This window comes from Emydura macquarii, unplaced genomic scaffold (genome assembly GCF_026122565.2).
Source record: "Emydura macquarii macquarii isolate MOO-44397 ecotype Brisbane River unplaced genomic scaffold, CSIRO-AGI_Emac_v2 contig_2444, whole genome shotgun sequence".
In the NCBI taxonomy this organism is placed as follows: Eukaryota; Metazoa; Chordata; order Testudines; family Chelidae; genus Emydura; species Emydura macquarii.
Window position 1 is genome coordinate 24,375 of NW_027132581.1, and position 17,766 is coordinate 42,140.

General features: G+C 47.0%; 2 protein-coding genes and 1 pseudogene across 2 annotated transcripts; all 3 read right to left on the minus strand.

Moving 5' to 3' along the window:
• Positions 1–264: 264 nt before the first annotated feature.
• LOC137162631 (olfactory receptor 11A1-like) lies at positions 265–1,203 on the minus strand. Its single transcript, XM_067562535.1, has one exon. It carries the CDS (start codon positions 1,201–1,203, stop codon positions 265–267), a length of 939 nt encoding a protein of 312 aa, XP_067418636.1.
• A 3,556-nt stretch (positions 1,204–4,759) lies between these two features.
• On the minus strand, positions 4,760–13,320 carry LOC137162632 (tetratricopeptide repeat protein 5-like; annotated as a pseudogene).
• A 2,608-nt stretch (positions 13,321–15,928) lies between these two features.
• Positions 15,929–16,885, minus strand: LOC137162634 (olfactory receptor 9S13-like). The gene has a single exon (XM_067562536.1). It carries the CDS (start codon positions 16,883–16,885, stop codon positions 15,929–15,931), a length of 957 nt encoding a protein of 318 aa, XP_067418637.1.
• Positions 16,886–17,766: the final 881 nt, after the last annotated feature.

Below are 17,766 nucleotides of genomic sequence, written 5' to 3' on the forward strand. Positions count from 1 at the left end.
GCAACTCACATCATGGATACTTGCTTCAGTAACTTTGAGACCTTCTCAGAAGTCATGAAAGCTTCTAACCATATTTGTTAGTTCAAACACAAGTATGTGCCAGTGTCCCTGTCTCCAACTTTACTTTATTTCGTAGACAGATTCATCTAACCAATACAGTTAAACTTTTATTATCTAGCACCCACTTTGAACAACTTATAAGACCAGCCAGATTCTGCCCCTGTGACTGAATGTTGGAGATCATACATTTCATTTCATTTTACCCTAAATAAATGTACTTATGAAAGCCATAAAGTTCCTGACAGTTTTTCTCAGGGCCTCCATGACCTCTTTGTTTCTCAGACTGTAGATAAGGGGATTGACCAGAGGAGTCAGGACGGTGTAGAAGACAGAGAACACTTTGTTAAGCTCTTGCAGCATCTTGGTTTTTGGTGAAATATACACAATGATCAGTGTCCCGTAGAAAGTAGTAACCATAATAAGGTGAGAGGAGCAGGTGGAAAATGCCTTTTGCCTTCCAGTACTAGAAGGAATTCTCAGGATAGCATTTATGATACAAACGTAGGAAGTCAGGGTTAATAGAAATGGTGGTAAAGTGAATAGGAAGGAGCTCAAGAAGGTCACAAGTTCCATCTTGCGGGTGACACTGCAGTAGAGTTTTATCACTGGAGTGAGATCACAAAAGAAATGGTCAATTTCACTGGGGCCACAGAAAGTTAATTGTGACATTAAAAATATTATTATGGTAACAACCAAAAATGCACTTATCCAGGACCCAGCTGCTAGCTGGAAACAGAACCTTTCATTCATATGGGTCGAATAATTCAGTGGTTTACATATTGCTAAATACCGATCATAAGACATTGCAGCTAGGACGTAACATTCTGTTCCCACCAGAGAACCAAAGAAATATAATTGTACAAAGCAGCCAATAACAGAAATGGTTCTGTCCCCAGTCAGGAGACTGGCCAGCATCCTGGGCAGGAGGGTGGAGGTGTAGCAGGTCTCCAAGCAGGACAAGTTCCCCAGGAAGAAGTACATGGGGGTGTGAAGGTGCTGATCAGCCACAACTAGTGCAATGGTGAGGATGTTCCCAGCCATGGTCACAATGTAGATCACTAGGAGCAGGAGGAAGAGAAGAATCTGCAATGCAGGGAGATCCTCAAACCACAGGAGGATGAATTCTGTGATGGTTAGAATCATAGAATCAGAGAATATTAGAGTTGGAAGGGACCACAGGAGGTCATCTAGTCCAACCCCCTCCTCAAAGCAGGACTAACCTCAGCTATATCATCCCAACCAGGGCTTTGTCAACTCTGTGTTTGCCATGGTCGTATCTAAGGAATACAAAGAAACCCAACAATGTAACGTGTAGCTGATGAACTTAAATCACATCTTCTTTTAAGTTCCAGAAAGGTTCAAAGCTCATCATTCCCAGCTATTTACCTTTCCAACAATTGGATCAAAACCCCACATCAAGGCATTTATTTGCCCATTTTGGAACAAATCAGGCATATTCTGTCATCCAAACTGCAGCAGTAAAAGAGAAAATAAAGGTTCAAGATACCCAAATTAGATGTGGTTGGGAAATTGCTTTGCTTTACTTTTCCCTGAAAAAAAAAAAGACGAAAAGAAAAATAATTATTTTCATCAACAGTTTTTGCCAAACTATTTTCAGTGCTTGGATTTTGTTCTTCAAATGAAAAAATCCCACAAAATTTAGCAGAATATGGAGATTTTTGCAAAATATTCCATTTAATTAAAAAATCCATTTTGCTTCAAAAGAAGCACCTCAGTGAAAAATTTTTCACTAGAAATACTCCAGAGACCTAGTGTTGTCATAATAGTTCGGCTTATTTGCTCACCTTCTGTCATACACTAAATGTTGATGTGTAGGAGCAGAAAAATGCTTCCCTTCAGTGAAGAGTTCACGGCCAATGATACTCATTATTTGATATTTTTGGGAATGTCCTTATTGCTCTTTAAAGTTGTTCACAGTTATGGGTGCTGAGATGTTATTGTGATTGATGCAGGATATTTAATTGAATAGAAACCACTAGGATAACACCAACACCTACATGAGCTGTTGTCAGTGATCTAGTCAGGTAAGTTCTAGTGTGCTGGGGCTGAGCAGAGTTTAGGTTGGGCAGAGTTTTGTCTTACACCCTCTTGCCAATGGGATCCCGTTGCCCAGGTCCTGAAACTCATGTCAGCCTCTATAGGTGTGAGCCCTCTGATTTACAGTGAAAGCCAACAGATGCACAGACAGACTTTGCACAGGATTCTGAAAGCTCCTTGCTCTTTACTTAACCTATCCACATTTGAACACCCCTATCCACATTTCCCTACCTCAACTTTCTCCCCACTCTGGAGAGTTGTCTGGGATTGGAAGACATTTCTTGGGTGTCCAGGGTCCTTTGTTAGCAGCTCATGACTTCTCTTCCAAAACATGGAGCTTTCTTTCCCCCAGCTGCCCTTCTCTGACTTGGCTGGTCCATACCTACAGAGGACCCGCACTACAAAAGTCTCTCTGTCTCTTCTCCTCTTCTACCTAAAGCTTTGTCTTCCTGTCTTAGTGAGTGTCTTGACTTTATGTGCCCCCTACCAACATCTGGTTCCTTTATTCTGCTCCTGGTGTTTTTTCCAAATCCACCATCACCAACACCTCCTGCAACAGTCTGGAGGAAGTAGCTTCTACATCAGTGTTTCTCAATTGGTGTTCTGCGGAACCCTGGGGTTTCGCAAGAACACTGTTAGGGTTCCGCAAGCAGTTGTTCTCCGTGCCACCGATCAGCTGTTCTCCGCCGCCGAGAGCAGCTGTTTTCCGCGCCGCTGAAAAAGGGAAGATGTCTCAGATTTTCCGGCAGAGGGTATCCAGTGTAAGTGTAATTTAAGTGAGAAATGCTGACCTTTGCTTATTTCGACATTTGAAGACTGCTAAGAGTTTGGGGGGTCCCACAATTATTTATGGAGTTCAAAAGGGTTCCGTGGCCAAATTTAATTGAGAAACACTGTTCTACAGGAATCAGCTGACTTCCTTAGCATACCAACTGTTGGGTCAAAGTTCAGCATGAAGATTAATCACTATTAATTGTCCAGTAGGTACGTCCTTCAGTCCATGTCCACAAGTAGTGGATTCAACTTCCACATAGAGGCATTCCTGTATGCCTTCATTTTATAACATCTTTGTAACACCAACCTGAATTCATAAACTGCACAGACAAATTCCCCAAATCGCCACAGCCATAAATCATGAAGGGCTATAACAGGTATCTCTGTGAATGCTAATTTGGTATTTTCCAACCACATAAACATCTGTTCACTTTGGAAATCTGGCTACATTTCAGTTTCAGATTAGAAAATGTTTCAGGCTGACACTATGGCACAAAGAAACATTTTTTTTAATTGGTGGGGTGCCACAGGAATTAATGTAGGTACATTTGATGGCTACGTGTTTTACATGATTACACTGGTTCCTTCTGACCCTGGAATCTATGATGCTTTTAATGTTTGTCTTTTTATTTTGAAATGTGATTTCAAATAGGAAGAGGGGGGAAAGGTTGCTTTACCTTTAAGACAAATCTGCATGTTCTTGAATCTCTGATATAACCTCTCAGTCCTGGATAGCAGGATGCAGTTACTCTCAGCTTTTAGTCAACTTCTTCTTTACTTGTCTTAGAGTCATAAAATCATAGAAGATTAGCATTGGAAGGAGGTCATCTAGTCCAACCCCCTGCTTGAAGCAGGACTAACCTCAGCTAAATAATGCTCCAGTGCAGGTGAAGAAGCAGGAGAAACAGCCCCGCAACCCGAGTTGACTGGCATGGGGCAGCCACGGGTCTCCAGTCACCGTGTGGACAGAGCCTCAACACTGGACTTCAGTTCACTTGTGAATCTCTCTGTGGATCTGCCCTGGCCTCCTCCTCCATCCAGGCAGATTTCCTTCGGTGCCAGAGGGGAAGCCAGACCGAGTGGCTGACGCACGGCTCAGCCACATGCCAGGCTGTTGTAGTCCTGCCCTTTACCTTCCCAAGAGAAACAACTGACACATGGAGGACAGTGGGGTAAGGAGACAGACAGACAGACGGGTGCGGAGGGGGACAGAGACACAGATAACTTCCCTGACCCCGCAGCACATCGATGATGGATTTTATTCATATGAAAAGAAAGGGAAAAAAAACGTTAAACATAAAAAATGATAAAATAAAACAAAGCTTCCAAAATAAATATGCCTCCGCTCTGTATACACAGAGAGCCGGGTGCTGGGCCAGACTCACTGTCTATACACAGAGAGCCGGGCCCCGGAGATACACGGCAGGGAAGAAATAAGGATGGAAAGGGCATAGATGGGTTGATCCTGGTGAGACTTCCTGACACCCAGGCTTAGTCCATTTCTTGGGGTGCCAGGGGGCAGAGCCGGGGTACAGCTCACTGCTCTGGGTGATGGGAACATGGAGAGTGGATGGGGAAAGGGGGATGTCTCTTCCTCTCCATAGGTGGGGACAGCCCCATTCTGAGCTCCCCCATCTATACCCTCCAGGTCCGGCTGTCCCAGTCCTTCTCTCTAGGAGGGATCTCCCCATTCTCAATCCGCATCCTTTGCCCCAATCCCCACTTGTAAATCCCCTGTATCCTCCTGGCCCCACAAGCCTCTCCAAGCCATTATGCCTGTGGGATCCACCGGGGGCAGCAAACAGCAGAATAGATCTGATCCCTCCAGCAGCGGCACCGGAGGAAAAGGGGCTCTCTCCCCACAGCCTCACTCGCTCTGCGCTCGGTACGCCACAGTTGTTGCTGCCTGGCTGCAGGATCCCTGCATCTTGCTGTTCACAACCAGCAGGCGTGGGGTCTCCACGTGGATCCCAGGGAAGGAGAAACTCTTGGTATATGGTGAAGACAAGAGAAGTCAGTCAGAAAGGTGGTTAACTCTGAACCCTACTGATGGCTGAAATTTCCCAGCCCATCTCAGAGGCAGGGCAAATGCCACTGTTCGCTCTGGATCCTACTGATGGTGATTTCCATTTTGTGTGCTGAGGTTGTTAAACCTGCCTAAGGTCTTTGAGTACCTTAATTTAACAGGAGACCAAATCCCCTAGGCAGCTGTAAAAAACCTGACACACCAGAGTGTTGCAACCTGCTTGTCACAGAAGACTGAGATGTGCTCTAGTCTCCCAGCAAGCGTGTCAAAATTAACTCCTTCCTTGCTGGGCACTCATGTGCCGCTAGTGGGCTTCTGCTTCCCTGAATGTGTAGGTAGATATCAGGGAGTAAATAGTGATCCCCCGCCCCCAATTTAAAGGCACTTCCACCTCTATCCCATAAGCAGGGGGTTGGGCAAGACACCTTGCCCCCAATGTGCTGCAACAAAAGCCCTGATGCCCCCACCCCCCCCCCCGCTATCTCTGGTGTCTTCCTATATCCCTCCTCCTGCAGGGCCATGCCTATAAAATCCCTCCAGCACTAAGCAGGCAGCAGGGACGACGGGGCCGCGCTCACTTTGTCCTGGTGCTGGACGCGGTGGTGCTGGAGGTGCGGCTCAGGGATGGCCACCGAGTCACCGATGAGCACCCCCCAGCTCTGCACCATGTTATAGACAGTGACAGCAAAACAGGGGCCCTCGGAGTCAGCCAGGCCAAACGCACTGCAAGAAAGAGGCCAGAGTGTGAGCCTGGCACTGGATGAATGGATGGATGGATGGATGGATGGATGGGTATATGGGGATGGATGGACGGACGGATGGATGAATAGATGGATAGAAGGGGTGTATGTATGTGGATTGATGGATGGACGGACAGAGCTCAGGACTGACAGATGGAGAACAGGAGAGACAGAGATCTGGACGGATAGATAGAGAGGAGGATGGACAAATGGATGGCACTCAAGACTGACAGATGGATAGCATGGTGAGCAGATGGATGGATGGAACGGAAGACAGACAGACAAAAATCAACAGAAAGCGCTGAGGACTGACGGACAGGCTGGTACTCACAAGGGCACCTTCTCGTCCGCGGTAAGGCTGAAGAGCACCCTGCCCAGCACAATGGCCCCTGCATTCACGCCCGGCCGCAGGGCGCTCAGGGGCTGATGCTCCAATGCCACCTTCTGACCGGAGGAGTCCTGGCATCGCCCATCCCTGCAGGGGCCCAGCTGGGATGGGCACAGGCTTCCCAGCATGCTCTGCAGATTCTTACCCTTCATTTTGCCCTGCAGTGGGAGGAAGGGCAGCAGGGTCACCGACTGAGACTGTAAGCCTGACAGGGCAGGGCCGGGAGCAGGGCAGATGCTCTACCTTGTTCTCCAGGAGGCTGGTGAGTCACTCTAGCAAATCCAGGAGCTGCTGCTGGCACTGCCAGGGCTCGGGCCAGGCTGGGTCAAGGGCGGCCACCCGGGAAAAACCCTCCAGGGCCTCCATGTAATTCTCCTCGTACTTGTGCAGCTGACTCCTGGCAAACACACAACAATGTGGTCACAGAAGTGGGGCTGGGAGCCAGGACTCCTGGGTTCTCTTCCAGGCCTAAGGGGATCTAACGGGTTAGAGGGAGGGGGCTGGAAGCCAGAACTCCTGGGTTCTATACCTGGCTCAAGGTGGGGGAGGCGGGCCGTCCAGTGGGTAGCTCCATGGCTGCAGGTTTTCAGAAGAAAGCTGGGTATCCATCCGTCCTGGATGGTTTTGGACACCACAGATCCTGCACCTCGCCAGGGGGGTTGGAGGAGATTGACCCTTGTGGTCCCTTCTCACCCTGGGATTCTACGATTCAACCCCTGGCTTCGGGAGGGCATTGAGGGCTAGTGGTTAGAGCGGAAAGGAGCCTGGATGCGCCAATGCCCAGAGCAGGGCTCCTTCCTTCCCACAAGGGGGCAGCTGGCACACGCACACATGGAGTATAGTACAGTTCATGATGTCTAGACAGCCTAGCAGAAAACACCACAACCGAGCCCCGCCTTGCTTCTTGCAGCACGGTGCCCTCCAGAAGCATGCTGGGGCCTGGATTCCCAGGGCAGCACACCCCAACTGAGCCTCCCATCCCTCTTCAATCACCCCTTCCTCTCCCCTTCTCACCGTAGCTCTGTTGAGGTGCAGCTCTGGGTTACAGGAGGCCGTAGAATCCATCTTCTCCTAGCAGGGAGAGGAAAGCAACGTCAGAGCATCCCCCATTGAGCCTCCCGCCTGCTTGGTGGAACATAGCAACCCCACATGCCGTGCTGGAGAATGGGCGCCAGTCCTGGGTCCCGGAGAAGAGCCCCCCCTGCAGTCAACAGAAGACAGGGCACTACCTACCGCCTGGCCATAGGCGCTCAGGGACTCCTGGGAGATACTGGGGCGCTGGCTGGCATTGAAGGACGCGAGAGATAGGCATTTCCCAGGACGTCTGTGTTGGAGAGACACGGAGGTTAGCACGGAGATCGGCTGGACAGAGGCCGTCATAGATGAATGGCTGGAGGGATATGGCTGAGGATGGAGGGTTGATGGATGGCTACAGCTGAGAAGGCGTGAAGGGATGGATACAGCTGAGAGTGGATGGACACAGGCATATAGCTGAGGGGGATTGAGGGATATGGCTGAGGATGGATGGATGGATGGAGGGATGGACACAGCCGATGGGATAGACGGATATAGCTGAGGGTGGGAAGGGGGGATAGTGATAACTGGGTTTGGATGGAGGGTCGAACTGCGGGATATCGCTGGGGCACATTGCCCGTGGAAGGGAAGGGGCCGTCACTGACACTACAAGCGCCCGTCCCGCACGTCCATCTGGACAGCCAGCTTGGCCTGCTGGATGCTGTCCACGACGTTCTGGGCCTGTGGCTCTGCGCTTTCAGCTCGCAGCTGCTGCAGCACCATGGACAGGTTCTGCAGCGAGACTTTGTTCTGCCGCTGGCGGGGGGGAGAAAATGCGGAGCCCGGGTCAGCCCCTCAGCCAGGCCTCCTGCCTCCCTGTCCCCGCCTCCTCTGCCCTCAGATCAGCCCCTTGGCCCAGTCTCCCCTTCCCAGGATTGGCTCCTTGGTCCAGCTCTTCTCCCCTTGCCCCAGATAGGTCCCTTGGCCCCACCTATCCACCCCATTTGCCCCCGAGGGGCAGCCAGGTCTCTCTCCTCTCTGTCCCCTGGGATGGGCCACGCCGGACCTCTGGCCTGCCCGGGGGTGGGACTCACATGTCCCAGTGCCCCAGAGAAGCAGGTGTGAGTGGCTGTGACATTACCCTTTTTCCAGTAGGTCTTGCCCAGCTGGTTCCAGGCCTCCACCAGCTCCGGGTCCAGCTTCATGGCCTTGGCCAGCAGCTCCTCGGCCTGGGGGCTGTAGTCGGGCATCACATTCAGGGCCTTCCCCTTCAGCATCAGCGCCCGGGCCCACCCCTGGGAACAGCCTGGAGAGATAGAACCGCAAAGGGAAGGCACAGCTTGTGGCAAGGTTCCCTTCCGGCCCCAGGGCTATCTTGACAGAAGGCATCTTCCATTGACCTAAAGGCATCTACACGGGGGTTACGCTGGCATAGCTATGACACTCAGGGATGGGGTATTTTATGCCCCTGAGCATTGTCACTATGGTGACATAACTTTTCAATGTAGACCGGGCTTCAATGTGTCATATTGGGAAAATCCTTTCACGTCCCTATGCCTCTGTTTCCTTTTCCACCCTGTGTCTGCCTTGTCTATTTGGACTGTTGGCTTTTTGAGGCAGAGACTCTCATTGTTTGGATGTCTAGAGATTAGTACAATGGAGCACCGATCCCAATCAGGCCCTCAAAGCTCTGCTACAATACAAATTCCACCTTTGACTATCTTTTTAATGGAAAGAAAAAAGAAAAACTCAATAAATGACAAGACAAAGCACATATTCATTGTCTTGACGGGGGACTCTTAAAATAATAATTATTTTTTCAGCATTCAAAAGACTTCAAAATACAGCTGGAACATGGTGGCCTCTTCTGGAAGGAATCCACTGATTCATAGCTCTTCTCAGGGCGTCCTTGACCTCATTGTTTCTCAGGCTGTAGATGAGGGGGTTGATCGTGGGGGTCAGGACAGTGTAAAAGAGAGGGAAGATTTTGTTCAGCTCTCTCCAAGTGTCAACAGTCGGTGTCAGATACACGATGATCAGGGTCCCGTAGAAGATGGTTACCACGATGGGGTGAAAGGAGCACGTGAAGAGAGCCTTTTTCCTCTCAGTGGTGGTGTGGATTCTCAGGATGCTGATGATGATATAAACATAGGAGGGCACAGTTAGCAGAAATGGAGGCAATGCCCCTACAGACACCAACACAAAGGCCACCCATCTGACCTGGTGTGTATCAGTACAGGAGAGTTTTTAAATAGCCATTAGGTCACAGAAGAAATTATTTTTTCAGCATTCAAAAGACTTCAAAATACAGCTGGAACATGGTGGCCTCTTCTGGAAGGAATCCACTGATTCATAGCTCTTCTCAGGGCGTCCTTGACCTCATTGTTTCTCAGGTCCTTTTCTGCAGAACTGCTGCCTAGCTTGTCGGTCCCCAGTCTATAGCTGTGCATGGGATTCTTCCTTCCTAAGTGGAGGACTCTGCACTTTTCTTTGTTGAACCTCATTAGATTTCTTTTGGCCCAATCCTCCAGTTTGTTTAGGTCACTCTGTAACCTATCCCTACCTTGCAGGGTATCTACCACTCCCCCCAGCTTAGTGTCATCCACAAACTTGCTGAGGGTGCAATCTACCCCATCCTCCAGATCATTAATAAAGATGTTGAATAAAACCGGCCCCAGGACCGACCCCTGGGGCAGTTCGCTTGTGACCGGTTGCCAGCTAGACATGGAGCCATTGATCACTACTCGTTGAGCCCTATGCTCTAGCCAGTTCTCTATCCATTTTATAGTCCATTCATCCAACCCATACTTCTTTCACTTGCTAATAAGAATACTGTGAGAGACAGTATCAAAATCTTTGCTAAGGTTTAGACAAAGATTTGTTTGAGACAAAGATTGGCAGCGTGGTGAATAAGGATGGGGATAAGGCAGTCACACAGAGTGATCTGGGTCTCTTAGTAAACTGGGCCCATTCAAACAGAATGTATTTTAATACAGAAAAATGAAAAGTGATTCATCAAGGAACAAGGAATGCCGGCCATATGTACAGAATGGGAGACAGGAAAGCAAGGACTGAGAAGGATTTTGCGGTCTAAAGGACAAGCAACTCAACGTAAGTTCCTAGTGCGATGATATGAAAAACAGGGCTAATGCAATGCTTGCATGTATAAACAAGGAAGTACTGAGGAGCTGCTGATTTTACTTCTGTATATGGAATTGTTTAAGACAGGTACTGGAATACAGCGTCCGGTTCTGCTTCCTTAGAAACCATGATGAAAAAATGAGAGGATGCAAAAGAAGAAAAACACACACATACATGCAGCCAGACCTGGAGACACAAATGATCCAAGGGTCAGAGAAAATGCCTGACGGTGAAAGACCTAGAGATTTCAAAACTTTTAGTTTATCAAAAACAATACTGAGTGGTGACTCAACTGCAATGCAAAATACCTGTGCTGGGAGCAAATACTGAGTACTAAAGTGTTCTTTAATCGAGCGGAGAAAGGCACAACAGGAACAAATGGCTGGAAACTAAAGATGGAGAAATCCAGATTAGAAATTATTCCAGAGGGGTAGCCGTGTTTGTCTGTAGACAGCAAATACGATGAGAGTCCTGTAGAACCTTAAAGACTAACAAATTTCTGCGGGCATAAGCTTTCGTGGGCTGCAACCCACTTCATCAGATGCATCTTTAAGCTGCTACAGGACTCTTGTTGAGAATATAAATTAGGCGCACCTTTCTGAGGTTGGTTAATCAGTGGAACAAACTACCAGGGAAGGGAGAGATTTTTCATCATCTCTTGATGTCTTCAGACCAAGACTGAATGCCTTTCTGGAAGGTGCTTTAGTCAATTTATTAGGCGTGACGGCGGGGTATCTGGGTGAAATTTAATGGCCTATGATACACAGGAGATCAGATTAGGTGATCTAAAGGTCTATGAATCTGTGAAATCAGGAGTAATTCCACCACAGTCAAAATGGCTAATTCTTATCTCACTCACTCGAGTGTATATCTGGAATAACTGTATCGGAGACTTATTCTCCTCCAAATTCATTTCATTAGATTCTAATGCTAGAAGGGACTGTTGTGGTCACCGAGTCCAGTGGTTCCCAACCTGTGGCCCTTGGTCTTTCAAAGTGGCCTGCTGCTCTCCTCCCACTGGCTGCAGAAGGGAATTTCTGCATAAGGACCCAGGCAGAGCTTGTTCCCGCGGGGCTACAAGACCAGTGCTGGCTCCTTGCTGCAGCCAAGGGCATGAGAGATCAGCGGTCCCCTCCCTCTGGCTGTATCAGGGAGAAAGGCAAAGCACTCATCCTGGGTCCATAGGCGCTGGGGTCCCTGCTGGAGCCAGAGAGAGGGGAGCACTGATCTTCCATCCCCCGTGCTGCAGAAAGGAGCCACTGCCTAGGGACCCAGGTGGAGCGCACAGGGTTACAGGATATGTGCAGTTTCCCTGCTGCAGCCAGGGGGACAGGAGATCAGCGAGGTCCTTGTGTCTAGCTGTAGTGGTGGGGGGGCTGCTAGCAGAGATTGGTGGCCCTTCAGGGTTGTAAAAATGATATCTGTGGCCCTTGAGCCAAAAAGATTGGGAACCACTGACCTAGGCTGACCTCCTGGATAGCAGAGACCAGAAAACTCTTCCAAAACAATTCTTGGTTGAACTGGATCATGTCTTTTAGGGAGGAGAAAAAAATCCAATCTTGAGTTTCAAAACGTCAGTGAAGGAGAGGCCCCCTGACCCCGGCATAAACTGTTGCTCTGATTTATTACATTCACTTTTAAAATGTACACCTTATTTCCTGTCTGAAATTGTCTAGCTTCAACTTCCAGTTACTGGATCTTGCTAGAACTTTGTCTCCTAAACTAAAGAGCCAAATACAGAGGTAAAAAACTTCTCTACTCCTACTCAAGATCACCTTGCTTATGCATTGAATGGTTGCAGTGCCCTTTTTTCTGCAGTTTCGCACTGAGTGCTCACGTTCATCTGACTATCCACTTGATTAAACCTGTGTCTTGTATATCATAGGTGTAGGAGAGTAAAGAATTAAAAGCTGGACAAGGGTCAGGCCTAAATTACAGGGAACAAGGTCATGGCACGGGCAAACCTTGTTTCTGTTAATTGGTGTGAATTCTAGTTATAGTCTGTTACCTCTCTTCTTCTCCTCTGTTCCTGGCCATCTGCACAGGGGATGAGTCTATCGCTATTTCTGTGCAAGGCTTTTTGGTGGGAAGAAATCATTATCTTCCTTCTCCCCCTGGCATGCCTTTACTTCAAAGAATGTTGTAAAATTTATAGGTTTTAAGGTGATGTGCCTGGCCTCTGTATAGTAATCCTGTAAACAACAAACAGGGGCGGGAATAACTGTATTCATCATGTAGTTGTTAAAATTGATTTTATAGGTGTCAGTGTAACCAACTAAGGGTCTATGGGGAGTTGCTGGAAATGTATACATTTATATACTAGTATAGATAAAAAGATTGTAAAGTAACCCCCTCATTGCTCACTCGCAGTGTCGAAATGGAACGAGCAGGCAATGAAGCATTCCGTCTCCCCAAACTGCCCCCAGGACAACCTGTTTAATTATTTCTAACATCTGGCATCACAAACAGGATCCCAGGATAGAGAAGTGCTGATCACCACTCCTCGCCATAGATATGGGTATGTTGGATGGGCCCTTTATAGTAACTACAGTTAGGGAATATATTAAGTTGTTAGGAAAGTTTGGGGGGCCAGATGGGGTGCCTCCCAGAGGATGTCAGGAATGGCCAGCCATCCAGGGGTGGGCAGAAGCCTTCCTCACATCCAGGTTTCCCCAGGATAAGGAAAAGGCTATTTTGGTACCAGCTCTCTGGGAGAGCTTGTCTGGGTTATGGAACAAAGTTACAAGTCTTAGAAGCCCGGCTAAAATCTTGCAACAAACCAAGGAGGATCAGCGCAGTTAACTATCACAGTGTATTTGGGGTTAGAATGCCTGAGAGCCATATGGAGGATTTTAACTGTGTTAAGTCAGAGAACCAGGCCCTGAAGGGTCAAGAGGACACCTTAAAGCAAACTTCTGTTACCTCGCCCTCTTTATCCTCCCCTTCCATTTAGACCCTGTGCCCCCCCAGCGAATGAGGATAAACTGAGTCACAATAACCCTGTTTGTCCTATCGTGACTGTTCCCAATACACCCACTGACGCGGATCTTTTCTGCTGGTCTGGTATCCAAATTCCCAATGGTCCCCAATTGGATGGAGAAGAGGGCCCCATCGTCCATCAAAACGGGAACAGGCAATCTCATCTGAAGGAGCTAGTAAATCAGCAAAGAAAGTTAGCAAAAATATCCTGGAGCACAGCCTTGGGACGGCTGGCAAGGATTGCTGACACCCCCAATTTCACTCTGGTGGCTGTGGCAGCAACTCCCAATCGTCTCTCAGGGCCAGGATAAAGGCTTAGGGGTGTGAGTTTCCAAGGAGCCTCACTTCCAAGGAGCCCCACCGATTTCTGCTGCTTTTTGTACCTTTTTTGGCTTAGGGGTTTTTTTCTTCCTAAGTCTGTCTCTGTATTTTCTGATTAAAAACTTTTTGTACAAAAGCTGTGGGTTTTTAAATGATTAATTATTATTATTATTAAGACAAAAATTAAAAACTTTATACTTCTTACCAAAAACCTGATTTCCCCAAAACTTCAATTTTTCTTCAAAAACAATTGCCATGGAAAAATTCCAACCATCCTTAGTTCCAAGGCAAAAGAGCCTCCATAGCTCATTGCACTTACATGAAAAGCTGGGAGGAACTCCACTGAGAAGTGGTGCCCCTCTGTAGTAGGAGGCAAGAGTATCCCTCATTGGGGCAACTCCTTGTGGCTATGTCTGCGGAATCAGCTCTGTTCCAGTCTGGTACTGCCTTCAATCATTCACATATCCTGCGGCACCCTCTCTCTCTCTGACTCAAGGTGCTCTCTTTCTTCATTACTGAGCCATCTGAATAGGTCACTGTATAGTCCCCGCTTCCAGGATATCAAAATCCCTCCTGACCAGCTGTCTGGTTAGCATATCCCATAATCCTGTGCCCAGTGACTGGTAGGGAAACCTGGGTTCCAGCCAGGGACCTGGAAGTCAACAGCCAAGCTCTGCTCAGTCTCTAACCTTGCTTCTCTTTCCTTTGATTGATTCCTACTCTGCCTGCCACAGGCTATCTTCTCCATCCTTCTGGGTGAACTCTTCCCTCAAGGCCAGGATCCCAGGGCTTCTCTCTCCATTTCGGTTTCCTCCTTTTCCTCTCCAAGCCCAGAGAATGACTACCAACTTCCATGCTGCAGCCCCTTTCTGCTGCAAACTGCCTGGTTTTATTCCCTAGCCAGCTCCTCCGCCACCTGGGCTTTATCCACCATTGATCATTTTCAGTCAAGTCAGACACTTCATCAGGTACGGCCTATAAGGTTAACTGACCCTATCTGTGCCTCTTACCCCCTTCCAGGCTGGTGTGGGGTGAACACCCAATCGCAGGTGGAACCAAAAATTAGAAAAATAAAATGGGATGGGGGGAGTGTTGATCTGAAACAAACTTTTTTCTAATTTTTCAGTGAAGCAAACAAGTAAAAAAAGTCTTTTAGTGTTAAACATTTGCTTTGATGCAAATTGAAATGTTTTATGGGGGAGGTGTACCTTTTCTTTTAAAATAAAACTGCAGCAACAGTTGAAACAAAAAGGCATTTTTAGTTGAAATATTGAAACATTTATTTGAAAAATATTGAAACTGTTTCAGTTTTTTTCTCTAATTCTATTTTACTTTATTTGGACTGAACCATTTTGGTGAATTTGATGCAAATTCATGAAATATTTTGGTCAAGTGGAATCTACATTTTTTGGCTGAAAATTTTTGACCAGCTCTACCCAGGAGCTTGTTTTCTGTCTGTCTCTCACCTTTCATTACCTGCTACACAGTTCCTTTCTCCTCTAGACTTCCACACAATTTTTAAATCAAGATTGGATGTTTTTATAAAAGATGACCTCTAGGATTTGTTTTGGGGACGTTCTATGGCCTACATTTTACAGGAGACCAGACTAGATAATTACAATTGTCTCTTCTGGTCTTGGAATCTATTAACTGGTTAACCAGAGTTGGGTTTGAACTGAAAAGTATGGACAAAGTCTATGAATAAACCCAAAGGGTCTTTGATACTCATCTGCCACTAAGTGGAAAAGGGTATCTAACCCTGATTCTCCCAGGCTACTTTGAAAATCACCCGCACAGAGCACAAAGCCCTGCAATTTGAACTGAGAGCAGAAGAATTACATTTTCAAAAGGGCTTGCCTAAATCTGCCTCCATTAAAGTCAAACTTAAAATTCCCATTGACCACAACATTGAGTGTTCCTGAAAAATCCTGTATTAAGTCCTTTGGACAATAGCAGGGTGTTAAGTCACTAGAACCAGCCAATAAAGGGAGATATGACCACACAAACACACACACTAAGCCAGGGAACTAAATTTGGATTCCAGCATTTATCAAGCATTTGAGAAATTTGGATGCAGATTTCAAACACACCCCAAAGCTCAACAATGTTTGCATCCAGATGTCCAGATCAGGTGTCTTTTGAGGTAAACAAATACATAAAAATGTGAGAGGTAACATAAACACACAGAGGACTGATTTATTACAATTAAAAAATCATTCTTCTACTGGCATTCGACTGTTGAGAGTGGGGTAGGTAGATAGATAGATAGATAGATAGATAGATAGATAGATAGATAGATAGATAGATAGATAGATAGATGTGTATGGGGATGGATGGATAGATAAATAGAGAGATAGACTAGTTGTTGTACTATAAATATTCCCAATATACCAAATGATTATTTAGCTCAATGTTCATAGAAAAGGTTCATTTCAAAACCAGTATCCGTCCTGTGGTTCTTCTCAACGCTTCTTTCACATCCTTGTTCCTCAGGCTGTAGATGAAGGGATTGAGCATGGGGATGACAAGGGTATAAAACACAGACACCACTTTGCTCTGATCTGGAGAGGCTAACCAACTTGGTTGGGCATACATGAAGGAAAAAGTCCCATAAAATATACTCACAACCACTATGTGGGAGGTGCAGGTGGAGAAGGTCTTGCATCGGACTGCAGCAGAGCGTGTCTGGAGGACAGCAGAGATGATGTAGGCATAAGAGATAAGAATGATTAGGGCAGTGGTCACTATGATGAGGCTGGATAAGGCAAACAGCACCATCTGATTGACATACGTGTTGGTGCATGAGAGGTTTAGCAGAGGTGGAACATCACAGAAGAAGTGGTCGATCTCATTGGAGCCACAGAAATGCAGAGTAAAGGTAAAACCTGTTTGCACCATTGAGTTCAGGCTCCCGCAGATATAGGCCCCCACCATCAGCTGAAGGCAGACGGGTTTGGACATGGCGGCAGAATATAGGAGAGGGTTGCAGATGGCGGTGTAGCGATCGTATGCCATGGCCGCCAGGATGAATGCCTCCGTACTGACAAAGAGAGCGAAGAAGAAGAATTGGGTGGCACATGCCATGAAGGAAATGGTTTGGTTGCCTGTGAGGAAGCTCAGTATGGCTCTGGGGGCGATGGTGGAGGAGTAGCAAAAGTCTAAGAGGGAGAGGTTCATGATAAAGAAGTACATGGGGATGTGAAGGTGAGAGTCGGCTCTAATGGTGAGGACCAGGGTGATGTTCCCCAGCACGGTTATTGCGTAAATCACCAGGAACGTCACAAAAGGGACCAACTGGAGCCCTGGACCTCTGCCAAACCCCAGCAGGATGAATTCTGTCACTGCTGTGTCATTCAAATCACTCCATGGCTCCACAGCTGACATTTCCTTTGGAAAAACGATGAGATAGAGATTAAAGAAGTACTGAAGATGCTGCATAGATTTGACTTGATCCTCACTGCTATAAGCTGTAACTAGAAAGGCAACCAAAAGCTGTGTCCTAAACAGCCCGATGCTGGTACAAGCTAGCCAGGTCTCAGAGTGGCTGATAAGACTGAGTGCTGGGGCAGTGTTTCTCATAGAATCATAGAAGATGAGGTTGGAAGGGACCTCAGGGAGTCGTCTAGTCCAAGCCCCTGCTCAAAGCAGTGAGGTTTTTTCAGCAGTGTGGTTGCATGTGAAAGTCAGCACCAGAGACTGAAGCTGTATTTTCTATATTTGCTCTTGTTTTCCCTCCCCTTTTGTGTGTGTTCGTCTTGTTTTGCCTTCCAGGAAATGGGATCGGATTTTAACAACAGCTCCAGCCCACCTCAGTTGACGTCTTCTCTTTCCCCACAAAAGGATAATGATTATCATCTAAAACGGTGTTTCTCAACCAGGAATACATGTACCTCTCGGAGTACACAGAGATTTTCCACGGGGTACATCAACTCATCTAGATATTTGCCTACTTTTACAACAGGCTACATAAAAAGCACTAGCAAAGTCAATACAGACTAAAATTTCATACGGACAATGACTTGTTTATACTACTTTATATACTGTGCAGTGAAATATAAGTACAATTTTTTTCTAATTAATTTTATTATATGGTAAAAATGAGAATGTAACAATTCTTCAGTAACAGCGCGCTGTGATACTTTTGTATTTTATGTTTGATTTTGTAAACAAGTAGTTTTTAAGTGAGGTGAAACTTCTGGGTACACAAGACAAATCAGACTCCTGAAATTGGTGCTGTAGTCTGGAAAGGTTGAGAACCACTGTAA

Excerpts from the sequence above, each read along its gene's own strand:
- LOC137162631 (XM_067562535.1), bottom strand. The coding sequence starts at position 1,203 with ATGATTCTAACCATCACAGAATTCATCCTCCTGTGGTTTGAGGATCTC.
- LOC137162634 (XM_067562536.1), bottom strand. The coding sequence starts at position 16,885 with ATGTCAGCTGTGGAGCCATGGAGTGATTTGAATGACACAGCAGTGACA.